The sequence below is a fragment of the Aulonocara sp. 'chitande type north' Nkhata Bay genome, linkage group LG18, assembly GCF_057382095.1.
Source record: "Aulonocara sp. 'chitande type north' Nkhata Bay isolate Kocher_YH1m ecotype deep benthic linkage group LG18, A_spYH_male_GT1.1, whole genome shotgun sequence".
Classification (NCBI taxonomy): Eukaryota; Metazoa; Chordata; class Actinopteri; order Cichliformes; family Cichlidae; genus Aulonocara; species Aulonocara sp. 'chitande type north' Nkhata Bay.
The window spans coordinates 21,600,177-21,627,533 of record NC_141361.1 but is presented as its reverse complement, the minus strand read 5'-3'; the positions used below and the strand labels follow the sequence as shown (position 1 = coordinate 21,627,533).

The window sequence follows — 27,357 nt, the reverse complement described above, 5'->3', positions numbered from 1 at the left end:
TCCTTTGTTTGGGTTGGTGTTCCTGCTGTACTGCAGGTGGTTAATGGGTTGTACCTTAAAAATGTACACGTAAACTTGGGACCAAATGGCTGCACACAAAGAAACACAAATGTCCTTACAGTCCACTTTTATTAGAGTAGTAAGTTCATCAGAAACCTTCAACAATGCAGGAAGCCAAAAACACCTTATGAAATGTGATCATTCACCACATACTTTTTAAATTTTTTATATTATCCAATGAGAATAATAGCTCAATTTACATGTAGAGTACAATGATTATATCAAATATATGTAGAAATAATAAGAAAAAGATAGGTATCTAAACATTCATGAAAAAATAGATATGCTGATATTCAGAAAACATAGCCCTAAAAAGCTAGGTAAAGACAACACTTGCTGGCTAACGAAGAAAAGCCAAAATCATTACACTCATCTGTTCTTTTTTATCCATATGGAGTTTTATGTAACTGATAGAGATTAAACTCATCCACATTCAAAGACAGTGTTTCATCTGGCATTCACACTCTCCAGCTCTCTCCAAACTCTTTAGTGCTTCTGGCTATGGTACCATCTGGCTTCATCCTGTCATTTTTTCTCTGAGCATCAAAGTTTCCACACAGGCCTCCCACCTTCCTTTTATAAATGTGTGGTAGAGTAATCTCTGCAGAATAAATATGAGCGTTTAATACATTGTATGAATATGGGAAACGATAAATTATTTATTAGCTTAAAGTGGAATGACACATTAAATAAATTACATCATCTGCTTTTGATATTGTACACTGGCTACCTGCTGAATGGTGTCCATTAAATGCCACTGACAAGCCAAAATCAGTTTGTAGGTAGATATGAGAGGAACGCTTCCAGATCTTTAGACCACCAGTCACTGAGACGGGCATTTCCGTAGGTTTTCCATCCACCTGAAGAGGAAAAAAAATCTCTCAGTGCAATTTAAGATAACTGAAGTATATGTAGATGTCAATTCTGCTGTTCATTCCTGTATGATTATGTTTGTTGTATGAAGAGAAACATACATTTTTGTTGTGGAAAGCTTGAGTATTAGCTGAAGTCTTTCCTATATTATCAAATACGTACAAGTTATTGAGATTCTATTAGCTTTCAGTGCGTAATAGCTAATGTTAGCATGCTAGTGTGATACAATCACAAGCAAAGTACATTATAACGCTTACAGTCTTATACTTGCTTAGTTTTAGTTCCGTACCCTTGCAAATTGAGATTCATAGGATTATATTACTCGCACACAGACACAATAACATCTAGGCACCGGATAAACATGGAATATTGCCATTACTGTTTTTTACACATTGTCTCTCTTCCTCTGTCTTATACCTACAAATGTTAAAGTGAAAAGAAATGCGCTATCACACAGCATAATTTAGCACATATAACATCCTCTCCCTCGCTACAGTTGTAACACCTTGAAGAGAAATGGGAAGAGGAGCTAGTTATTTCCCAGACTGATTTTACAAATGTCTGTGTGTAGGTAGCATCACACTGTGCCACAGTAAAATGCTAAGAAGTTAATGTGTTAATACATACGATCAGTTTCCGATTCTTCTTGAACTCCACAGTGTGATTGTACACTCTGATCTTAAGCTCTTGTAATCTGTGGTGCTCGTCATGTTCTTTGCTGTCATCGTCATCATCATCACCTTCCCTGCTCTTCTGCTCTTCTTCACTGCTGCTGTCATTTTCATGCTGACTATCACCGCCCTGATCTAAGACGGGCGTGTTGATGCTTTCAATGTAGATGTCTGGAAGGTTGTTTGGCAAGTTGCTGGTCCTCACCAGCACGTAAGAGTGTTCACCCTCAAAGTCATGCTTCATTTTATCAAATGTTTTATATTCAGGGTCCTTCTTGATCGTACACTCATCGAAGTCTGTCGGGAACAAGAAGAGCAGTTAAATAAATAGGAACAAAAGCATAGTTTAGGTACATTGCAGGCATGTAGACTACCTGTAGACTGGCAGTAATAATTGCCCTTTTCATTTTGAAGGCAGACAGCATTTCCATCACATTCATCTTCATCATCACAGTCAATCTTTCCTATTCCGTCATCCTTCTCACATTCACATTTCTGACTGCAGTGATCTGTGTACCACTGTTCATTGAACTGAAAAGACACAGACAGTCAACATACCACATGACCACAAGCTCATTTTCAAAATTGTCCATATTGTCAATTTGTCTTACTTGGTGTTTGGTGCCATTCTTGTCCACACAGCCACATTGTTCCAGAGGCACACAAATCTTCATTTTCATGACAAAGCCATCATCGCACACACATCCAGGAACACAAACCTCATTGTCACTACAATGTGGTGGGCCATTCAAGAAAAAACAGGTTGGACTACATGCAGGGACACAAGTGGTATAGTGACTATACCGTGGGCAAATTGGTGCTGGGGAAGGAAAGATGTATAGAGTTGGAGAACAGATATATCCTCAGTTATAAACTTCAAATGACAGAAAAACAAAATAAAAAAAGTTTTTGTTATATATTGAAAATGTATTTGTTAATCCCAAAAAGTTGATTCTGTTCATCTGGATGTATCATTTTCATTGGGAGCAACACTGGATGATTGAGCATGCATCAAGACATGTGCTTGTTATTGTCTTAAGCTTAGAACTGACATACATGCACAAACATAACATGACAGCTACTGTATACATTTTAGGAAACCCAATTCAATGTTTCAATTTGTTTTTATAACTATAGACACGCAAAAAGAACTTACTTGGTACCGTCAGGGTTGTTTGTTGCGGTCTTGCTGTTGTTGTAGATTGCGGTTTATTTGTTGTGGGCTGGGGTCCAACTGTGGTTGATGGTTGTGGCCCAGCTGTTGTTTCCGGCTTTCGTTGGGTTGTGGTTGATGGTTGTGGCCCAGCTGTTGTTTCCGGCTTTAGTTGAGTTGTGGTTGATGGTTGTGGCCCAGCTGTTGTTTCCGGCTTTAGTTGAGTTGTGGTTGATGGTTGTGGCCCAGTTGTTGTTTCCGGCTTTAGTTGAGTTGTGGTTGATGGTTGTGGCCCAGCTGTTGTTTCCGGCTTTAGTTGAGTTGTGGTTGATGGTTGTGGCCCAGCTGTTGTTTCCGGCTTTAGTTGAGTTGTGGTTGATGGTTGTGGCCCAGCTGTTGTTTCCGGCTTTAGTTGAGTTGTGGTTGATGGTTGTGGCCCAGCTGTTGTTTCCGGCTTTGACTGAGTTGTAGTTGTTGTTGGATTGACCAGTTCTGTAACAATATTTCACAGTCCGGTCTGTCATTTAGATTGTCAGATAGTGTTTGGACTGCACAAAATATAGTTAGGACATTAGGATTACCTGCACAGTGCCCATGATAAAGTGACACATCATCTACTGCCACATCAGACTGAGTATTCGAACCTCTTCGTCCTTCAAATATAATCTAAAAGTAAAGCGGTTACTGTTACATGGCACTATACTTGTGATGGTATACAGAGTGATTAGGTTACACTTAAATTAAAAGTATTGGACTGTTATTTATTTGCAGTGCAGTTTTCCAACATCAGATAGGTCTAATAAAGAAATGTCTCTGATAGGTAACACACCTGGAAAGTGTCTGTTGCTGTAATGTCCACCTGAGCCAGGTGCCACATATTTCCTTGGTCATTCTGCTTCCTCCAAATCTGATTGGCTATTCTGTTTTGGAGCAGGTAAACATGGAGGCCCATTGTATCTGCTGAGCCGTACATATGGTACCAGAACTGCAGACACTGAGGTCCAGAGTCAGAGCACTCAGAGCTGATGAAACGCGCTGTGTCTCCATATGATGCACTGTTGGCGTCAATGTAAAGATAGTGGCCACCTGAATAGGGACATACATTTTTAGACAATAATATTGAGAATGATTCAGTAAATTACACATGTTCAAGTCATTTACATGGTTAAAACTGCTTGTTAAATTTCTTTGCATCGACATTTTTAACATTAAACTGAAAAAAAGGGAAAAAAGAAAACTATAATAAAACAAAAATAAAGAAATAACTAACGATCAAATGGTTTTAACAATGCAACTATGGTTAATATTAAACAGAAAATTTGTGTGTGGTTTACTTATTTTTTTTCCTGGAAAAATAACTGTTTCTGGCTTGTGAAAGCTAATTACCTCCTGTGGTGTGATCTGAAGATGGTCCAGTATTGATCGTAGGAGTGGAGCTACTCTGTCTTGTCCAATCAAAAGCATCAGTTATCATCTGATTCCACTGACATAAATCTTGCTCAAAATCACAGTGCATCTGGCATGCTGTTAAAAAAGAGAAAGAAATATGATTACATCATTGATACAGTAATTTTAGATATTACGTAATGGATTTGTAAACCAGAATAAACTAGAATGGGAAACAAGAGCTGCTGTAAAATTATTACTATACCTGGCTGCAGAGGTGGCCGGCTATCTGGAGCTTCAGTAACATTGTTCTTATTAATTAGGTTGGTTGTTTCCTCCACTACGGGAGGGACAGTGATATTTATTATCGCTGGTTGGAAGGTAGCAGTGAGCATAGGAGGCTGTGGAGCTGCAGTGGTTTGGACAGGGACTCTTGGGGGCGCTGTGGTATTAAGATCAGGTCTAGCTGATTGTGTTGTAATTCCACCTACCAGATCTGCAACAGTATAAAAATGTTATTAAGTGTCTGCATAGAAAGTTGGAAACAGCTTTTCAAACCTGGTAAAGTATATTTTGTTTTTTATATGCTTCTTACCTGAGCAGCGGCCGTGATAAAGCTTCAAATCATCTATGGCCACATCTGACTCATCATTGGATCCTCTGCGCCCCTCAATAATGATCTAAATGATAAAATTAAATTGAATGATACATTTGCAGGATAATTTTTCTAACTAGAAAGCAGGCCACACTCCATGGTTTGAAATAGGTCACCTGAAAAGGTGTGGTTGGTTCAATGTCCACTTGAGCCAGGTGCCACATATTTCCTTGGTCATTCTGCTTCCTCCAAACCTGATTGGCTATTCTGTTTTGGAGCAGGTAAACATGGAGGCCCATTGTATCTGCTGAGCCATACATATGGTACCAGAGCTGCAGACACTGAGGTCCAGAGTCAGAGCACTCAGAGCTGATGAGACGAGCTGTGTCTCCATACGATGCACTGTTGGCTTCAATGTAAAGATAGTGGCCACCTGAACGGGGACATACAATCAGTAAGTTAAAGATATGCTTTTAGGCAATAACACTGAGAATAAATAAGTACAGAAGTTAATTTACAAGCCATTTGCACTTGTTGCTAAAACTGCCTCATAAAGTTTTTCATACTGAATGGAAAAAACAAAAAACAAAAAAAACAAATCACCAAACTGGCTTTAATGGTGTTACTGTTTTATTCGGGAAGTTTAACACTATATAACCTCAGTATATTAACTTTATTTTCCCTATGTCAGAAAGCTAATTACCTCCTGTGGTGTGATCTGTAGAAGGTCCTGTATTGATAGTAGGAGTGGAGCCACTGTTTCTTGTCCAATCAAAAGCATCTGTGATCAACTGATTCCACTGACATAAATCTTGCTCAAAATTACAGTGGAATTGGCACACTGTTCAAAAAAGAAAAATATGATTATATAAGGCATAGAATGATTCTAGACATAAAATATCCATCCATCCATTCTCTTCCTCTTATCCTTATCAGGGGTGGGGAACTGGAGCCTAACTGAGCTTCCATTGGGTGAGAAGCAGGGTACACACTGGACAGGTCACCATTATATTGCAGGGCTAATACAGACAGACAACCATTTGCACTCACATTCACACCTATAGGAAATTTACAATCAACAATTAACCTAACCCCACTAACTGCATGTCTTTGGGCTGTAGAAAGAAGCCACAGTACCCCGAGAGAACCCACACAAACATGGGGAGAACATGCAAACTGCACACAGAAAGGCGTGTTGGAGTAAAACTCATGACTTTTATGTAGTGAGTCAACGGTGCTAACCACCACCCCACACTGCTGCACAAATAATGGATGTGTAAACCAGAGGTGGGACCAAGTCATTGTTTTGCAAGTCTCAAGTAAGTCTCAAGTCTTTATCCTCAAGTCACAAGTCAAGTCTCAAGTAATGTCAGGCAAGTCAGAGTCAAGTCTCAAGTCACTGGTTTAAAAGTCCGAGTAAAGTCACAAGTCTGAAACTTTGAATTTCAAGTCCTTTCGAGTCTTTCAAAAAAATAAAATAAATAAAAGAATGTTGCAGTTATATACTAAATGTAAATATTAGACCATGTGAGTTTTAAATCTCTGTTTTTCTCAACACATGACAAAATAGTGAACTTAGAAAATATACACAAATTGTGAAATTGCACCTCTATAAAATGCAGCTCAATTAAACTTAGCTCCAAGAATAATTTTCACAGACTGTTCTGAGATAAGCTGCATGTTATTCTTGGATGCGCTTGTAGGACCGGCTTTAAAATAGCATGACAAAAATATCATACACATTAAAGCTAGTTGACATCACAAAGTTAGATGAAGTCAGCTATCTCATCGTAGCAAAAGAGAAGCACCACCTACCGTTCTTTATGCAACTTCAACTGTCGGACAAAGTTGGAAGTTGTTCCATCTCTGTCCGTGATTCTCTTCTTGCATATTTTGCATATTACATTTCGTTTTTTTTGTTGACTACTTCATAGTTTATGTACCTGAAAAAAATAACTCCTTGCAGCATTTTTGAGCGTTTTTTTTTCTTCTTAAAAAACTCTGGTTAATTTGATTGACTGTGCTACAGCTCACGCACACATACGTACGGAGTGTGGTTGGAATAAATGAATGAATTAATTGAATTAAAGGTGCACACTTTCTATATAATATGTGTGTTAAATTTTAGATTTGGGGTGAAATATCAAGTCTTTTCAAGTAAACCGGTTCAAGTCCAATTCAAGTCCCAGGTCACTGGTGTAAAAGTCCAAGTCAAGTCACAAGTCTTAGAACATTTTTTCAAGTCAAGTCTAAAGTCATAAAATTAATGACTCAAGTCTGACTGGAGTCCAAGTCATGTGACTCGAGTCCACACCTCTGGTGTAAACTATTATCTGTTAGAGTATAAATGGGACATTGAAGTGTTACTGTGAAATTATTACTATACCTGGCTGCAGAGGTGGCCGGCTATCTGGAGCTTCAGTAACATTGTTCTTATTAATTAAGTTGGTTGTTTCCTCCACTACGGGAGGGGCAGTGATATTTATTATCGCTGGTTGGAAGGTAGCAGTGAGCATAGGAGGCTGTGGAGCTGCAGTGGTTTGGACAGGGACTCTTGGGGGCGCTGTGGTATTAAGATCAGGTCTTGCTGATTGTGTTGTAATTCCACCTACCAGATCTGCAACAGTATAAAAATGTTATTAAGTGTCTGCATAGAAAGTGAGAAACACCTTTCCAAACCAATAATGGTATGTTATGATATATAAACCTTTTACCTAAGCAGCGGCCGTGATAAAGCTTCAAATCATCTATGGCCACATCTGACTCATCATTGGATCCTCTGCGCCCCTCAATAATGATCTAAATGATAAAATTAAATTGAATGATATGTTTGCAGGATAATTTTTTATAACCAGAAAGCAGGCCACACTCCATGGTTTGAAATAGGTCACCTGAAAAGGTGTGGTTGGTTCAATGTCCACTTGAGCCAGGTGCCACATATTTCCTTGGTCATTCTGCTTCCTCCAAACCTGATTGGCTATTCTGTTTTGGAGCAGGTAAACATGGAGGCCCATTGTATCTGCTGAGCCATACATATGGTACCAGAACTGCAGACACTGAGGTCCAGAGTCAGAGCACTCAGAGCTGATGAGACGAGCTGTGTCTCCATACGATGCACTGTTGGCTTCAATGTAAAGATAGTGGCCATCTAGAAAAGGTGATTGAAAACATTAAAGATATAATAATATAAGGAATAAGTCCACCTTTAGATGTATTATGGTTTTATTAACTGTCAGTGTAAATTTTACATCAAATCTTACCACCAGTGTGGTCAGCAGAGGGGCCCGTCATTAAAGTGGGGGTAGAACCTCTTTGCCAGGTCCAGTCAAAAGCATCCGTAATCGTCTGGTCCCAGCTACAAAGGTTGCTATCAAAGTTACAGTCAAGATTGCAGACTAAAGGGAAACATTTGGAGAAAAAAAATAGCATGAGTCATGAGATACTTGCTAAACTTCCTAAAAGTGAACCCTAGTTACCATTAGAATCTGCACACTCAGTACATGAACAAGATGTAAATGTTAATTTTTAACTTAACATAAGGTTTTATGATGCAGAAACACATGACTTGTAAAATATAACTTCCTGTGTATTTACTTTGGTGTAAGGGGAGCATTTCTGTAGTTGTAGAAGGCTTAGCTCCACTTCCCAGGGCTGGAAAGCTACCTAAATAAAAACAACACTGACTTTTGGTAAACTCTGTCACATCAGTTATGCTAAAGAAGTTTATATCTTAAATGATTTACTTTCCAAACTGTTTACAACAGTATTGCATAGTTCCATGTTTATTAAGCACCTACAGTTTGCTTTGCCTTTGTTACCTGAACATGAGCCAAAATGGACAGATATGTCATCTATGGCCACATCTGACTGATAATTAGAGCCTCGAATTCCTTCTATTATAATCTGAAAGGCATAAGAAGAAAATAGAATTCTAAATTAGGATATCAAGTCTTGATTTCCAGCAAGCCCTTCATACATTTCTTATGTTCATGTATTGTCAAACTCACTTGGAATGGACCAGACACTTTGACATCAGCTCTTCCCAGATGCCATTCAGGTCCCTGGTTGTCCATCATGGACCAGAGCTTTGTTGTTTTACTGTCTTTCAGCAGGTAGATATTAAGAGCCATGGCTGTGGCTGAACCATACATATGGTACCAGAAATACAGGCAGAGTGGTCCGTTAAAATTACACGCCGAGCTCATCAAACGGGCAGAGTCTCCATGAGTTACACTGTCTCCCTCAAGGTACATGTAGAAACCAGCTATGGAAAAGTTGAATAGTACACATTAAGTATAAACAATGTTATGAAACCAACCAAAATAGACCCCAACCTCTAAAAAGGAAAAACAACAGAAGTAACAGACTGGTTTTACCTCCAGTGGTGTGGTCTTGGTTTGGACCTGTTAAATTTGTTGGTGTGGGTCCAGAGTGTTTTGTCCAATCAAAAGTGTCCTGCATAAGCTGCTCCCACCCACACAGATCTTTTTCAAAATTGCAGTTCAAGGGACAAACTATAGAAAGCAAAATGTAAATAATGGATGAAAGAAACAAACAATGGAAATGCTGATTTATGAGTTAATAATAATTTCTGAGATACAGTGCTTTTAAACTTTGAAAAAACTTTAATATCCCATCTAATGTGTCGAAGGTTATACCTCAGGTCAGCAAAAGAACTAAAATATATTTACACTTCTATTAAATATTGGCACATATAAAGCAAGCAAGGTTATTAGCTAAGCTAATATTTGTTTTGAAATGATTATTTGTAAACTGTATCACGTCACTTATTTAAACTAGTCCTCGATAAACTTTCTAAACTGTGAATGCTCTTACAAGTTTGATCTGGTGTTGGAGAAGCAGTTGTTGGAGGAGCTGTTGAGGTAGAAAGGCCTTCTGAAATTGGATGAAAACACACACAGTTAACACAACCTATCTAGACATCCTACTGTATATTTACTTGTATGATAATAACAGTGTCATCCTCATATTTGATGCAAATACCCACCACAGGCTGTGCCAGTCTGCCAATTTGGAAGTTCAACTCCTGAAACCTGGCATGCTGTTGCATAGGACTTCAGAGATTCACAGAGTGTGTGTTGGTCGCCGCTCGTAGCACAGTAGTCATACACACAACTATTGAGGTAAATGCTTGGGTGAATGTGTTCATGACAGGGCATGAAAACACTGCCAAACAGCACTGAACACTCATTGTAGGCTGTATCCCTCTCATCCTTGTCACAGAGTCTTGGATTGTTTGGACGAGCTAAACATCTGAGAAAATTTAGACAAACAGAGATTAGTTACTTCTAGATTATACTGTACATGGACGTAACTTTGTGCTGAACATTGAGGGGGTCAAGACCTCTATCTAAATAAATAAATAAATCTGGGTAAACTCCCAGATGATTAAATATGCAACTATCTTGCTGGTAATAACCGAAATGGATAAAGAAAATCAACAGCCTATCTATGCAAGATAATTCATAATTTTATTTGGGGGGGGGGGGTGTAATATTAGCTGGGTCTGATTATTGGGAGGGGGGTCATAACCCCCCTAGAAATTACGCCCCTGATACTGTATAAAACATGTTGATGTAATTTTAAATAAATTACGATGCATAAAGAAAAATATATGCTAGTGTGTGAGTTTAGTACATTGGCTAGCCAAGGCGCCAGGTTGTATTCACTCAAAAAAACAACTTTTCACCCTTAATATGCATGATGCGACCATTCTGAGTAAAAAGAAGCTGAAAGATATAAAATCAAAGGTTTATTTATTCAAATACTCAATCTTCAAGGAAAACGTGCTTTGTATAAACTGAATATATACAAATCAAGTAAATTTAATTTGACCAGATTCATTTCAACATTTTACATGGAACACTTACATAATACATAATTTAATTAAAGTCAGCAGTTTTTGAAGAAATACGTGCTCCCTGCAGTTGTCTGACAAGCTGAGCAGATTTTTAGATGTTGGCTTGAAATAAAATACCTCCCTCTGTTGTGCCTGAACTGCAAATCCTGCATGTGTGTCTATTTCATGATTTGCCGTGATAGCAGGTTGGGTTATTACGTTGTGAATGTAATGTAATAACCCCCACCCCGCCACAAAGACACTCAGAACCTGCTTAGATTACTAACATACAACAACAATGCTGGCATGCTCAGGCTCAGCAGGTGATGTTCACTGATTTTACTAAACATGCTATGTTGCTTAATAGTATGAAAGAAAAAGCACAATTCAGGCTCATTGGAGAGTAAACACTGCCACTCTGCTGGCGCTAAAAAATGCAGTCATTTTACTAGCTTTTGTTTTTTTCAATACTATGCTGGTATATTTAGGTACAGAAGTGCCATACTGGTACCCAAATGTTTGCTGTTACTGTGTACAGTATTAAAATAACTCACTCAGAGTTGTTTGGGACCCTCCAGCTGTCACCAAACTCAAACGTTTCTGACACGTTTTGGCCTCCTGGAGTTACAAAGTCATCGTCCTGGTATCCAGAATAAGTGCCACACAGACCACACAGTTCATATTTGTAGTGCTCATCCACCTGCAGAAACAGTCTGTTCTCTCCATCTATGTGCATTTTGAGGCCAAAAGTTGTCTCCAAGATGATATGATTATTCTTCACATACACCCATACTGAGCCATATGTCCCGCTGGTGGAATATGGCAGTTGGACTTGCTTATAACTGACCTAAAGAAAGGACAGTCTTTTAATAATTGAACTTATTTTGCATGTTGTTTTACATAAAGTAGAGATAATATTTTCTTGAAATAGTTAGTTAGGTTAGTGCTACCAGTGACCTACTAACTAACTAAAGTATAGCCCTTTAGCTTGCTTAAGTTCCAGGTTGTAAACAGCTGACTTCCTCTAACGATCTGACACAACAGTAACTGACCTCTAAAAACGTGTGAAAGTCATCTGCCACTGTCATTAATGAATTACAGGAGATAATGCAGAACAAAAGAAGTCCTTGTGCAGTAAAATGTAAGCTGTAACTAATCCCAGATCACTGTTCTTGAAAACAGCCCTGTTGAATTTAAAGGTGAAGAAATGTTTTCAATGGTGTTAAAGAGAGAATTGCTTTCTTACATAGACCTCTCCGCTTTGATTCAAGATGAGATACAGATCCTCGACTTGGAGAGCCACGGCTTGAAGCTTGGATCTGGTGAAGTTCTGAAGGGGGGGGTGGGTGTTGTGTCCAGATACTGTGAACTGGACTGAGCTTCCTCCACCACATGTGGTGGTCAATATGTAACTGCATCCCCCTTGAAAGTCATATGCCAGACCGTCAAAGGTGATGTAGTGTGGATCACCGTACACACTGCAGGTGGTGGGTTTGAAAAGGAAGCAGCCTTTGACCCCATCTTTAACCTTACAAACTTCATTGTCTGCACATTGCATTTGAGTGCACTGCATATTGTTATTACCCATACACTGACACTGTTGCACACAATCTCCTTCCACCAGTATTTCTCCTTTCTGCAGGCAGAACAGAGTTATGTGAATAAATTACTGTGAAATTGAATATGTGAATAAGAAATTGTGTTGTGTTCATTTACCTCACTTACCTCATAGTGTTTTCCATTATACCAGCACCCGCAGTCTTCTGCTGGGACACACTTTTCCCCACTGAGTTTGAAGCCAGAATCACACTCACATCTTGCCTCACAGCTTCCACAGGAGCCAGCTATATCCAGACTGGAGCACACCTCGGGACAGCCATCAGCACACGAGTTATAGTGGCTGTTCTCACCGCACTGAATGGCTGAGGGGATCCGAGAAAAAGACAGGAAAAAGTGCATGACCTTTACTGTTATCAGTTATTATTTGCCACTGTGCGCTCTATTTTGAAAAGGAGGAAGAAAACAAAAGCAGGATTTAATAACGCAACATACGGCAGATTGTGGAGTTCCTCAACATGGGTACTGCAATGCCAGCTTTATTGCAGATATCAATATAGACCCGTAGCGTCTCACATAGCACGGCTTGGTCACCATGAGTAGAACACATGGCAAACACGCAGCCTCTGATATAGCTGTCTGCCCCTACAACTGATAAGCAGTCAGCAAAGGGACCAGTAGTAGAGAATAAGCCTCCACAGTACAGCTCGCTGGCATACTGTGTCTCCTCCAGTGGGTCACACTGAGGGAATAGAATGGTTTCACAGGAAGAGGCAGTTTTCCCAGTCTGCCAGCTTTCAGCCAAAGCTGTTGCGTTTTGTGAATCGAGGTTCCTAAAGTCATCTTCTTTGAGGTGGTTAAAGTTGCCACACATGCCACAGACTTTATCAGAATAGGTTGATGGGAGGGTGACGTGGACCACACCAGTGCTGTCAAATGAGACTGTAAGACCAAAAGTGGTTGCCAGCACAATAGTGGTAGGGGTGCTCCTGATGTTGACAGTGTCGCTGTTAAGGCTTAGTGGAAGCTTTCTCCAGATCCCATTAATCTGAAAAACAGTGTTAGTTTAGCCTTTTTTACCAGTTGCCATACACAATATGGACTTATTGCATTTGAAAGTTTATATAAAAGAAGGCACTTAGAAGATAGCTGTGCTCATAAAGGCCAATATGACCCATTAGTCCTTTGCCAGTGGCAATAAAATCTGCCCTTTATGCAATTATGGGAATCGCTGGATTTGGTGCTTTACTTGGCTCAGTGGTCATTACTTCATAATGGCGAGGCAAAAGGAAGTGCAGTTGTATGAACAGTAGTTATGGATTATGAAGTTTACAGAGCAGTATAAAACAGAAAATGTGAATACATAATACTATATTTTTATTAGGAAAATAGCTGTTACCAAACAGATATTCGTTCAGTAGTTGACAGTGGCTTTGTTTACAAAATATTGACTTCCTTAGTAATGTAAAATACTCAAATTGTCTTCATATGTATGTGTCAGAAATGTACTCTTCAGTGTTTGTAAATGTTAAAGGCTGGTATAATTAGTAATTAACTGTGCCCTAAATGTCTTCCATACATATAAGTAACTCACCACAACCCGGTCTGTTTGGCTTTTCAGCAGAGACACCCTGTAAATCCTCATGTTAATATTGATCTTCTGGACCTCTGGCAGAGATGTGTTATCATGCTGCTCATTGACCACTTCCACAGCGAACATGGGCAGGGTTTCAGTGGGTGAGCAGGTCTTAGCCAGAACATAAGTGCAGGCGGTCGTAAAGCGGAACAATACTCCATCAAAAGTGCTGCCGTCTGCGGGACTGTGTATAGTGCACATCCCAAAGGTAGAAGTCCCATTGGGGCCTCTTCTTTGAGGACCACAGAGTTGGCCTTCAGGGCAGTAAGAGGGAAAGCAGGAGAGCTGGCCAGCAGAACAGAGGCAGCGGGTGGTCTCATCTGTCCATATCTCTGCATTCGATTCACACTGTAGTCCTGTTGGGGTGACCATATTAACAGCTTATCGACACCTATGTAGGATTAATAACATTAAAAAACTGTATTCAGTTTTAATATTGTAGTTCAGAATATTTTCTAAAACATCCTCATCAAAAAATGTCTTTGTGACAATTCTTATGACACGTCTTCTGTTTTTATGTACCGCACAAAGGTTATTATGAATACAGTTCAATCTTTTAATTGATTTGTGGCACTAGAGCTGTTGTTGAGAAGTTTAATTTGGTAAATACTTACCACAGGAGCCTTTTCTTACACCTATCTGTTTAAATGTGATCTCTTTCTCTATGGACAATCCTTGAACCACTTCAAACACAACCTAATATATAAAAAAGGTAATTTATTTAAGGACATGCTATAGAATATTTATATTATGACAGTACAGTTCTAATGTGTGCTGCTATGTTTTATTTTACCCGAGTCCTGGACTCAGTGATGTTCAGGGGCACAAACGCTTGCCTCCATGCATTCTGAGGGAGAGCAGGAGAGGTCCAGATTTCTACTGAACCAACGCTGTTTTTTAGCAAGACACGAAGTTCAGACCCATTAGCTGCAACTGGGACAAGGTACCAGAACTCTAGACAAGCCTGGCCCTCAATCCCTAGTGGACCACTCTCTGAAACATTCACTGCAAAATCCCCTGGAGGAGAAAAAGACAAAAAAGAAAACTTAATACGCTACATATTTTAAATGCTGATATGTGCTGATAATATATATTTAACAGAAACAGCTCTTCATCTTTGTTCTTGTAATTAAACAAGTACTGCCTTGTACTGAACATCTGCTGTGAAATAGCTGTAGCTGTAGAAGCTGTCTGTTTGTGTTGCTGTAGCTACTAAATTTGAATCTCATGTGTAGGCTCTCTGTTTGAGTGCTCCCAGGAAAACACCAGGTTGTAAAAGAATATAGCCTATTTCAGATCAATTTGTGATAATGTGGTGAGACACGAATACAATCGCAGCCTGTGTGTAGATTGAAACAGAACTGTGGATGGATGTTCCCGATATTTCGCCAAAGGTTGGGACAAAATTAAAGGTTAATTAATTCGTTCAACTTATCTCTCAGAGCCAGAGTGAACCCAGAACTGTAAATTGGCTTGATGACTTCAAAAAGCAGTTCAGGCTACTGTTTTCTATTAAATATAATTGTCTTCACCTGCTCCTTTTTCACTTGCCAGCCACTCACAGTTCAGATTGGCATGTCTGTCATCAAAACACTGTATAACGTATTCTAAAGGAAACAAAAAATGAAATACGTCATTATGTACAACATGTTTGATTTGAGTTCTTATCTAAAGCAGGTCAGGTAATTATGAAATTCTTAAAGGTCTTAATAACTGTGCTACATCGTACCTGAATGTGCCCTCCACTCCGGTAAAGTAACTGATAGGAAGTCATTTTCAGCTCTGAAATAGGAAATCAATGACCAATAACCAATGTAACAAAATAAAGGACTGAGTTAAAAACTTGACTAAAAACTTCCTTTGTTTTAATTTAAATAAACTAAACTAAAATATTATTAATCACAGATAAACGAAAAAAATTTAAATGATCTTGAAACCTACCTGCATTGAGTCCCTGTCTGAGTTAGAAAGAGAACAGCCACCGTGACCACCAAATCTGTACGTATGCCTCCAAGCATAGCTGATCCTTTAATAGCAACCTCTCGGCTGCTCTCCTGTTGCTAAAACTCTTTTTCTCTTTGATGAGTTGAAGAATGAATGATGAGCAGTAACTGCTGTTAAGCCTTTTGGTGGAAGCAAAGCTTAAGCGACTGTTTGAATGCGAGCGCAAGCCTGTACTTTATGTCTTGTTCTCAGAATAGAGCTTTGGGTTTAGGTATTTATCCCTTTTATTTGACCACCTGACCAGGTAACCTCAGCCGTGGGAGGAAAAAGAGGACAGCAGGGCATTAAGGCATGAAAGGGGTTGGACTAGCATAAAAATGTTGTAAAGGTGACGACAACCCTACCGCTATTTTGGTAAACAGTGCTAAGTGAGGTCAAGGTTTAGTGTTGCTAAAAGGTTCTAGAGCAAGGTAAGTGCACATAGACACACACTTACAAAAACATAAATGAGCCCATAAACTTAAAAAAGAAACAATTAGTTTTAGAAATAACTCTTTAGATAGTGCTGATACATAGTATAGTTTATAAGTGTATTAGAAAACATTGAGGTGATGTGGAAGAATACAATAAATTTAATAAAGCACAGCTTGTATAATAAGCTATTATGTAATTGGACCCAGATAAGCAACATAGCAGAACAAAGTTTCAAAAATGCAACCAAGTAGGACAGGAACCCCGAGTCTAGATGCTGGTTAAGTTGGAGATACAGCTGGAGACACTGATGAGGTTCTCTGAGGGATTAGGTGGAGATGGGGAGAAGGTGGGTCACACAAATGAGAGTCTGAAAAGTGGAATAACAGAATAGCACTGAGATTTAAAACACAGGGAAAAGAGTCAGATTCGCTCTCAGAAGGCACACAAGAAAATTATTGGATCAGCGTGATTGAGAGAAGTTTGAATTGAGCGACTTGAGCCTTTCTCAGCTGTCACAGGCCTGGATTCACCCTGGAACTGTGGCCAGTCCATTACAGAGCTAACACAGAGAGACAATTAGCTACACTCTGCCACATCCACATCTAAAATCTAGATTTGTGTTGTCACACCTCCACTGTTTTGTCTGTTTAAATAGAACTATAGAACTTTATACGTTCATTCCCTCCCCAGATCTGAACGGTAATCACACACAGGTACAAAACAAAACAACTGCACTGAGACGCACTGGAAGAGATGGTCTCTACTCACCTCTTCAGATTTAAAAGGAACTCTAGAGTACAGATGGACTGGATCGGTCCGATACTGACGTAAATTACTGGATTGGATATCGGAGAGAAATAAAAAATGTAATCTGATCCATTAAAGATAAAAAAAGCACCTCACAAAACTTGCAACATGGTGTAACTCGGCTCATAACCGTAGCACCTTGGAGCAGTGTGCTCACGTGATAGAGCGGCTGTGTGTAGTTGTAATGCTGGTTTTGTTGCAAGGCTACATCTCTGAGAAAGTTTTCCCCAGAGAAGTAAAGCAAGTGTGTAAGTTTATCTCTGAATGTTTGTAAAGCATTCCCATGTTAAGCTTAACAACCGATATATGGAGCGACTGCCTCTTCTTGCTGCTACTTCAATCGTGAAACTGATCAATGATCAGCTGATCTGCTTTTCTGTCGCGAGTCGTCTCTCTTGTTTGTTTTTGGCCCACTTCCCGCCAGAAAGAGGAAACCAGCAGCTGAACAACAGCAGCACGTTTAAGCTTGATAAGCTGTTGTTAGAATTTATTTATTACTTTGTAGACCAGGATCCTTTTCTACATAGCTGACGGCTGGTAACTGTGCAGGGGCGGATCTAGCAAAGTTTAGCCAGGGGGCCCGATAGGGCATGAACAGGGAAAAGGGGGCACAAAGACATACTTTTCTTTCTTATTCTCATTTAAAATGTCTAGCTTTTAATAAATAATTATCTGAATCTTACACCCAAACTTTTAATCTGATGTAAAATGTATAGAAGTCCATTACTGTATATAGTAACTGTTAAGTCTAATATACCCTAGTAAGCTATACTACTTTTTCCTTTGGGAAGACACCATCTGTGCAGTCTGCAATTCTGTTGAAGAAAGATGCTGAATCTTTTTAATTATTCTTGAAAAATAATTTATTTCTGTGCATTTCCCCCCCTGCATCAAATTTAATTTGATTACATCGATTAAGCATCATGAGGTGGAGGGTGGCTCCCTATTTTTTTTTGCTGGGAGTTTGCAACCCTATTAGTTAGGTTGCTTAATATTTCTGCTAAGTACTCTTTAAAATACCAGAATAGGAAGGATGGAGCAGGTTTAAGTTTATTAGATTGATCAGTGTTGCTGAACTATGAAATATTTTGGGCGCAGTGTATTTTTTACATACAGGTATAACAGAATAGCTTTAGTGTTGTTATTTATTTAAACTTGAGTATAAACGTATACAAAATCCAGCAAGATATTAAAAAAACGTGTTATTGATTAAAAAATATACTATACCTGATTCATATCGGTATCGGCAGATATCCAAATTTATGATATCCGTATCGGACATAAAAAAGTGGTATCGTGCCATCTCTAGTAAAATATATAGAAGTCCATTACTGTATATAGTAACTGTTAAGTCTAATATACCCTAGTAAGCTCTAATACCTTTTCCTTTGGGAAGATACCATCTGTGCAGTCTGCAACTCTGTAGAAGAAAGATGTTGAATCTATTTAACTCATTCACTGCCAGCCATTGGCAGTGAATGAGTTAAACCCATTAACTCATTCACTGCAATTGGCGGCTATAGACGTCAATGGCAGTGAATGAGTTAATTATTCTTGAAAAATAATTTATTTCTGTGCATTTTTTCCCCCACACTGCATCAAATTAAAGTTGATTACGTCGATTAATCATCATGAGGTGGAGGGTGGGGGGTGGTTCCCTATTTTTTTTTTTGCTGGGAGTTTGCAACCCTATTAGTTAGGTTGCTTAATATTTCTGCTAAGTACTCTTTAAAATACCAGAATAGGAAGGATTGAGTAGGTTTAAGTTTATTAGATTGATCAGTGTTGCTGAACTATGAAATATTTTGGGTGCAGTGTATTTTTTACATACAAGTGTAACAGAATAGCTTTAGTGTTGTTGTTTATTTAAACTTGAGTATGAACTTATACAAAATGCAGCAAGATATTAAAAAAAACAATTTTATTGATTAAAAAACACTATATGGGATTCATATCGGTATCGGCACATATCCAAATTTATGATATTGATATCAGACATTAAAAAAGTGGTATCGTGCCATCTCTACTATAGAGTGCCTTGTTTATGGCTAGAATTTGATCTGATGACTACTGGGTGTACATTGCATGTTTGAACTGAATGCCCTCCTATGGCCAGGTGTGTTTTGCATACTTGGTTGCTGCAGAGATAAGAGATCAGATAAAAGATCACAGGTGATCCAGAATGCTGAAGCGAGAGTACTAAAAGGGACTAGAAAGAGAAAGCATATTTCTCCCAACTTAGCTTCCCCTCAGTGGCTTGCTTTTAAATCTGGAATCAAATTTCTTCCTGTTAAAAAGCAGCTTTTCCTTCCCACTTTCACCAGATACTTGCTCACAGGTGGATCTGATTGTTGGGGTTTCCATAAATTTAAATTTAGAATCACCTGGAAGACACAGACAGGGACAGCATCCAAACTCCCCAGAAAAGTCCCCAGCCAGCTAGGGCTACAGTAATGAGTCACTGCTGTCCTCACGTGTGAACCACAAACCAAACAAACTAATTTGAAATTGATGTGGAAAGATCTAGAGTGCTTATGTAAAAGTTTAATGGGTTTCAAGGCTGTAAAATGAAAAATGTTGAGTTCACTCAAAAAGTTTTAACATCCCATTGGATTGTGGGTAACAATTGATATTCTAAGCGAAAACTCCAGTAATAAGTCTTAAATTACTTAGTCAGGCTATATAGGATTGGAAATAAAAATCAGAGTCGAGCATAGCGTTGCTTTCTGTTGGTAATTATCATTCCAGGCAACATGTCTGTATATGGATGGAATCGTTTTTGATCAAAAAGCAGCAGGATCATTGTAACTGATCCCTGTTGCTGAGCCTTTTGTATTGGTAATCTCTGCATGCAGTTATATGTCGGCCAAATTAAACACTTAAAGGCAAGCTTGCATTATTGAAAGATGATTACCTTATTCAGCAAAGGAACAGAAAAGGTGTGCACTAGGGCTGGGCTATATCATACCGTACATGGTAATACCGGTGTAATGTTGGGCAACGATAAGAAAATGAAATATCGCGATAGAATATGGGTAAAACGCACATGGCAGCTACGCAGAATGAGAAGAGTGAAAGTGGATCGTTAAATGAAACGGATGAACCAGAATTGGTTTGTAAAAATGCTGCAACTTCAGTGGTGTGGAACTGGTTTGGCTTTGGTCCGTCAGATGCACAACAAAGCACTATTTTTGATAGAGCATGCTAGCGGGCCGTCGTTATTACCGTGTTTTTTGGAAAATACGGCACACTTAAAATCAATCCTTTGATTTTTCTGAAAATCAACAGTGCCCCTTATAATCCCGTGTGCCTTATGTATGAATTCTGGTTGTGTTTACTGACCTCGAAACGATTTTATGTGGTACATGGCGCTCGAAAATCTGTCAAATGTTTCAGTACAACTTTGCTAAGCTACGAAGCCGGAGCATTACGGCTACTGTAGGCTGGAGCCTCGCGGAGTGATATGTACGGTGCTTCAACATAATATTACGGTATTGTGTATGTATAACCTATTTTTAAGTTTTGTGGATATTATACATGGTTATGCTGAGGATATGTCGGCCAATTTCCACTGGAAATGCACTAATAAAGTTGAGGAGTTGTAAAGTATTTTGTCTAGTGTCAATTATATCGTCGCAAATTTTGCTTCGTTTCGTTTCCTTTCGTTTTGAGTCTAAGGTTTATTTTTAGCACCTGACGGCTCTTTTTTGCTTCTCATCCGTAAACTCTCTGCATACTCTTTCACGTGATTCTTTATTATGAAAAGTCAACAGGATCTTGAGCTTTATTGTGAAAGGTTTACGTGGGAAAACAAACAATTGGATAGGGGAGCCACGCGATGGTGTTACCATCATTGTTGCAAACGACAACACGTAAAAATAGGCGCTTGTCTATCTGTAGTGTGGTTATATTAAATATTAGAGAAAGAGAGAACTTTAAGAAATTAATATAGCCGCTACAGTGACCATCAAAACGATGAAAAAATATTGCCGTAAACAGTTTATTTTACGACTCCACGAAACAAACAATAGCATAATAGGAAACGATAGACGTTTTTATATCGTCATCCAATATATATCGTTATATCGAACAGCCCTACCTGTTAACATTTAATATTGTCTTGATAGAACCAACCGATTCTGCAGCAGAGCATCCCCTGTTGCTTCTCCTGGCTCCCCAGTCCCTGGTCCCTCAGCTCCTGCTGCTGCACCCACATGTATGTAATTGTAGCATCAGCTGTACAGCATCTGATATTGATAACTGATACACACGCCAGTCTCCAATGGAGCATTTCCTCCTCAGCCTTGTTCCTGCTCTGGAGAGCAGCTGGGTCCTTTTTATTCCTGTCTCTCTGTAAATATTTATATTTTATATATTTATGTTTAATGTTTTTCTGTTTGAGAATGTTAATATTATTTCAAATAAATTTTTATAATGACTAATGTCTCAGTTCTACTACACAGCAAATGTTGGCACACGACTTGACACATGTAAAATTTATTTCATATTATACTAATGACATAATATACTAATATAGTGGGATGCAAAAGTTTGGGCAACCTTGTTAATAGCCATTATTTTCCTGTATAAATCGTTGGTTGTTACTATAAAAAATGTCAGTTAAGTATATCATACAGGAGAGACACACAGTGATATTTGAGAAGTGAAAAGAAGTTTACTGGATTTACAAAAAGTGTGCAATAATTGTTTAAACAAAATCAAGCAGGTGCATAAATTTGGGCACCACAAAAAAAGAAATGAAATAAATATTTAGTGTATATCAATGTGTGTGTCTCCTATATGATATATGGGGTGCCTTTGTCTGGACGTGCTTCCCATCCAGAGCTCCACAGCAGAGAGGGAAGTTCCAGCACTCCTGGAATCCCTCTGTGATGGACCGCCAGTCTCCAGGTGAAGGCACAGCCATAAAGTTGTCCACTAGACAGTCCCAGATGGCCGTCGTGGACACACCAACTCTGAAACTGAACGCGATGGTCCTGAAGGAGTCCCCGGTGGCAAGGAACCTGGACAAAATTGTTCAGATAGAACCATGTAACTAAAGATGAACCAAACTGTTCACAATTTTATCTAACTCTCAGTTTTAAGAAAGGCTGGTGACCCCTGTTATAGAGTCTGACAGCTGCTGGGATTATATACAAATATTCAACTATACAAGAATTAAAAAAGGTCTAAAAAAAAAAAAGGAGTGAGTATCACTACATACCACAGTTTGATATCAGCAAACACCAAGAGCATACACTAATATGACACCACAGCCATGCTATCATTGCAAACACTGATAACAGCATAAATCGAATTAAATCGGGACTTGATGAGAGCTTCTGAGTATCACTAGAAATATTATAAACAGTCGTCTCCGTACCACAGTTTGCTATCAGTAAACAACAACGGCATTCACTGATAGCATACCACATCCATGTTAGCAGTGTATAAACGATAGTTTAGCATATATTAGCACAGGTATCAATAAACGACTACCGTATTAAACACTTTTACTAACTGCATGCAGATGGACAGGCGCTCTGCAGGTGGGATTGAGCGCCTGTAGTTGGTGTCCAGGCGGGCGATGCTGGGACCAACGGGGACAGCAGCTCCTCAAACTGGGCGAGGGAAAGACGGTGGTACCGCTGAAAGCTGCGGTCATCCAGGCGCAGCTCCTGGAGCAAATGGTGAAACTCACCAAACTGCTCACGCCTCTGGAGGACCTGATGGACCCAGGTACGGCGAGGACGTCCTTAACGCCGCTGCTCTGCTCTCCACAGTAAATAGAGAAGGGAGACTCTCTCTTCAAATGCTAGCTCGACAGCTGCCATCTTGCAAACATACCGTCTGGCACAACTTCCTCCCACATTCCTCTCACATTTCGCGTCAAAATTGCATATTTTGACGAGCGATTGACTCGCATTGGACACACCTCAAGGTGCCAATGTGCACGTGTCAAATTAGGGGCTTCTGGCGCGTTTTTGTATCCCGTTTGGTGTGAACACACTGTTAGAGATCCTACCTTTTAAACCATTGCTTCTGCAAAAAATTTTTTTAATGTTCATTCCTTAAATTGGAGCCAAACAGTGTACAGACCTTTATTCTTTTTTAAAATTACTCAAGTAGAAGTAGTAATTACGGTACTATATTCTTGAAATACCTCAAAGTACTAAGGCATTACAATGACTAATGATCCTCATGAATTTATTTGCTGGGGAAAGATGACGGGATAACTTTATTCTCCAGCTGGCACTAAGTCCTTAGCTCCATACTGAAGATAGGCCAAAAAATATGGCCCATGATCGACACCTTATGCAATTCATATTCCCGCACAGGGCATGAGTACATTGTGACCCAATAATGTTGTTGTAAAAAAAAGACATGTCTGCTTGAGTATATTTAGTGTGAGGTGAAGCAGATAGCACTACACAGTGTAAATACTGATGAGGAAAGAAGTGATAAGAAAGATATATTGTGTGGGGGTTTGGTCTGACCCTCATTTTGTGACATCCTGGAACCCTGCTGGGATGTGTCTATAAAAATGGGCAGGCCAAAACAAACATTAGAGCTTTTTTTTTTTTAACTACCCAAGTCAATAAAAGTGCCATTGTTAGCAATTTGTAAATTACAAAGTACTCTTACATGTCAAAGGAATAAAAAGCCTTAACATTTCTTTGTGCTTACTGGCAAAGGCGAGGAAACAACCTAACTAGGCAGATAATCTAGAGTTATCTGAAAGACAGCGGCCTGATTTCTTAACAAATACTCAAGGCTTTATATCAGTGTCTCAGATATCAAAGGTGTGTGAGGAATGCATACTGACCAACAGCGTCACTATGTGTAGAGTTGGCTTTTAATTGTCTTTCAAATGATATAACGTGTTTGTATTTGCAGTGTATTGTCAGAAATCTATGCGTATACCTGTAGGATGCATAATTGTGCTGAAAAACGTGGTTAACTTTATTCAAAAAAGCTGATTTTTTTGTCACTCTCTGCTCATTGGTTCATTCATTTACTGTTTATCCAGTCTTGGCAAACCTTTGGCACCATCAGAAAAACAAAATTGGCACCCTTGTTAGTCCACATCAATGCATCTTTTTATCTTAAACATTTAAATGTGACATGAATGCGCTGCTCTGGCACATACCTGTAAATCCATAAATCCAAACTGTCTCCAGTCAACAAATAAAATGGCTGTTAATAATAAACCCAGGCCAGGAAGGACAGAACGCAGGGAAAAGACCAGCAAGGCAGCTGGAGTGACATGCTGTGAGCTTTTCCATGGTATGCTGTCCTGTCCAAAGTCTCTGATCCATGACTAACAGTTAATAAACCTTTGTTTTCTATTTATATCTCCTCTTTGCTTGTGTCACTATGTTGCATGTAAAAATAGAACACCCGAGTAAGCAAAAGTTACATGAACTAAAAACCACATGTCAAATTTGTACGTTTCAAAGAGTCAGCGTGATCTGAGTCAGAGTGTCCTATTAAAGTGTTCTATTAAACAAAGCCCGTTTAAGGAACTGACTTTGCATGTGTGTGTGCGTTGAGCAATAAAGTTGCATGGACAACCTGTAAACAAAGGTTATTCATACTTGAATGTTTTCCATTTCCCTTTCGCGGAGATAAGGTATAAGCACAGATGTTACAGACCACATTCTCAGGTGAAGGTGAGAGGTGGTGACTGGATACTCAGGAGGCTAGACATTGGTGGTGGTGGTGGAGCAGGGTACGCAATTGGATGAGGGGGACTATAATACGAGTGAGAGATTACTTTTACTTAGGAACTTTCTGAGAAACTGGCTTGGGAAAAGGATGGAAATCATTGAATGAGAGTAATGTTGACATTTTGTGAAGTGACAAAGGAAATGTGACAGCAAGGAAATCCAGTTTATGTAAGTCCTTAGACATTAAGTCTTTTATGCATTTCCATCCCGTCCATCAAGGAAGCATTCCCTAATATTTCATTAAAAAAATTCCACCTTAACTCCACGTAGCGATCATGCTTACGTATGGCGGTATGAAGAAATAAGCTCTCTGAAACTCTCTAAACTATTTCTGTCACTTTTAATCTGCAGATGAGAGCAGCTGCTTACATGTCTGGAACACTGACTACGCACTACAGATAAAAACTTATATGCATTGTGAATTGTCTGAGCAAAATAAAGAGAAAAATTAGCATGCTAGTTATTTTCCACCATAGACTGGCCTTTGTATGACACAGGCCATAAGCATAAACGTACCCCTTGCCCTAAGTAATGTCATATTTCGCCTGGAAAACTTTTGTCCCTCAATCATGGAAATCTTTGAGCACTCTGCACGTACTACTTCCAGAACCTCTGACCCTTTTGAGTTACGTTTATCGAGGAAGTGCCCCGAAGGTCAGCTCTGCTAAAAAAAAAAGAAAAGAAACACAAAGTAAGTCTGGAGTCCTTGGAGATGACGTCAGGTGTGGCTGCAGGTCAACGTCAGCTCAGGCACTGAATTCTTCTGTCTTTTTAGAGCTTTAGTACTTGTTCCTTTATTTGGCCAGTCACTCCATAGATGTGGAAACTTTAAAAAAGGGCATCTGGGATCATGTCATGGCTTATTTTTGCTATCTGATAAAATGTTCAGTGATTCACTGCTGGGTCAGGGCCATCGGAGATAAAGAGTAGTTTAAAACCAGGCCTGACAAAGGACTCTTACTAATGTCTTAGCTTTTAACCAGAAGCATTTCCACTGCTGGGCTGTTAAGTAACCCGATTAACAATTTTGCATTCAGGTTTAAAATGTACTTAGAAATTTTTCCTGTTCTAAAATCTGCACATGCTTCCTTTACATTTATAGAGAATAATAATCTAGAGAATGTCCTTTAGAAAAGTGCAGAGATTTAAATCTGTGAACCTTGCTGATAATTATAGTACTAAATTACAGCCATGAATGTTGAGGACATAGGTAACAGCATAAGTGGGTCTATAACATTGCATTTTAAATCCCCTGACTCTTTATGGGCACATTTTTACAAGAGCTGCCATTTATAGTCGGCTTGAAAATGACCTATTTTCATCGATGTTTTTAGAATCGAGAGTTACCACTGAAGGGTGAACGAAAGCAGCGGAAGGGCCTCCTGCAGAATGTGAAGTAGGTAGTGTTTAAGTTGAAAAAATCTCTTCATTTTCCCAAAATTATAAAAAATCATCCAAACCAATTAGGCTCCAATATGCATCTTCTTTTTAGTATTCATTGAATAGGTTGCAAAAGCATTTCTTAATTTCACAGGGGCGAGTCAGAATTGTCAACATTTCATTCCCAAAACTCAAAAGCGAACGAGTGTTTTTAAAGCAATAAGGCAACAAATAACTGTCTCATTCCAATAATTATTCCAATAAACACATCCAATTTAACATGACTATTTTTTTTGGTGCTGTTTTCCCTTTAAAACTCTTTGCAGCACTGCTCTGTTTTTTTTCTTTTCCTTTTTCTTAAGTGAAGGTCATGAAGTGTTCCCCCCTTTCTGTCGGTTCCTTCCTTCCGTGACGCTCTGTTGAAAAGTTTCCGTGCAATCTTCCAGGTGTTTTGTGACCTGTGGCACTTTTTTTTCTTTTTGCAAACAGACTCGGACTTCTCCTTCCGCTGCATGGTTGCTAAACAGGTTGTTTAATGAATACAGGTGCTGTGGTTCTGCTCTGCCTATCAGGAAGACATGATCAATACTGTAGGCAAGCTGCGTTTAATTGTCAGCGCTGCCTGAGAGACGAGAAACACTCCCCGCCCATCACATGCAACCGACTCAGGGCTTCGTAGCTTTTCTTTATGCATTGTGGGATTTATACATCTTGTTTAAACCCTCGACTCTCTGCTAAGCATGTGTAATGTGGCCATCATGCAAAAAAATGAGAAAAAAAATAACCTATCATGCAAAGAAACATTAGAGTTTAAGAGCCAAGTCAGTCGTTATTCATCTGTGAGTTGAACAAAACATTTGTATAATTACACATCCAGGAAAATTCTGAAACAGACTCATATTGACAGGATTCTATTATGCACGTGCATCAAAGCCTGTTGAAATAAGATCTATGCTATGCACCGAGGTGTTGTTATGGCTCTCCCAGGGATTCACGGCTTTGTTTTCTCTATTTGAACTCTGCGAAGGCAGTTTTCTACCCCTACACTCATTCTTTTAAGACACATTAATGGTAACACAAGTTAACAAAGCAGAACATTGCCATCCTTCAGTCCTTTCACCAGAAGGTGGCACTTTATCTCCTTCTAAAAACCACAATGAGTATCGGTCCCAAGACTGCAACACTGTTTCTGAAGATTTACCAGTCAGGTCATGCTATGAAAACAACTCCT

At 39.1% G+C, this 27,357-nt stretch overlaps 1 protein-coding gene across 1 annotated transcript; it reads right to left on the bottom strand.

The window, feature by feature from the left end:
- Positions 1–125: 125 nt before the first annotated feature.
- Positions 126–15,963, bottom strand: LOC147308476 (uncharacterized). Its single transcript, XM_086272703.1, has 33 exons — positions 15,733–15,963; positions 15,521–15,573; positions 15,324–15,398; positions 14,585–14,808; positions 14,406–14,487; positions 13,750–14,147; positions 12,651–13,203; positions 12,324–12,520; positions 11,845–12,234; positions 11,153–11,445; positions 9,747–10,012; positions 9,575–9,634; positions 9,115–9,252; positions 8,746–9,002; positions 8,557–8,641; positions 8,333–8,401; positions 7,999–8,133; positions 7,630–7,886; positions 7,453–7,537; positions 7,125–7,355; positions 5,442–5,579; positions 4,915–5,171; positions 4,739–4,823; positions 4,409–4,639; positions 4,144–4,281; positions 3,587–3,843; positions 3,339–3,423; positions 2,761–3,249; positions 2,216–2,424; positions 1,979–2,135; positions 1,561–1,901; positions 791–920; positions 126–661 (listed from the first exon to the last, which is right to left on the bottom strand). Exons 1-33 carry the CDS (start codon positions 15,807–15,809, stop codon positions 519–521), a joined length of 6,585 nt encoding a protein of 2,194 aa, XP_086128829.1. The 5' UTR covers positions 15,810–15,963; the 3' UTR covers positions 126–518.
- Between the last annotated feature and the right edge of the window lie 11,394 nt (positions 15,964–27,357).

Excerpts from the sequence above, each read along its gene's own strand:
- LOC147308476 (XM_086272703.1), bottom strand. The coding sequence starts at position 15,809 with ATGCTTGGAGGCATACGTACAGATTTGGTGGTCACGGTGGCTGTTCTC. Across the intron at positions 7,356-7,452 it reads TTATCACGGCCGCTGCTTAG|ATCTGGTAGGTGGAATTACA; the intron begins GTAAAAGGTTTA and ends ATACTGTTGCAG. Across the intron at positions 3,250-3,338 it reads TTATCATGGGCACTGTGCAG|AACTGGTCAATCCAACAACA; the intron begins GTAATCCTAATG and ends ATATTGTTACAG.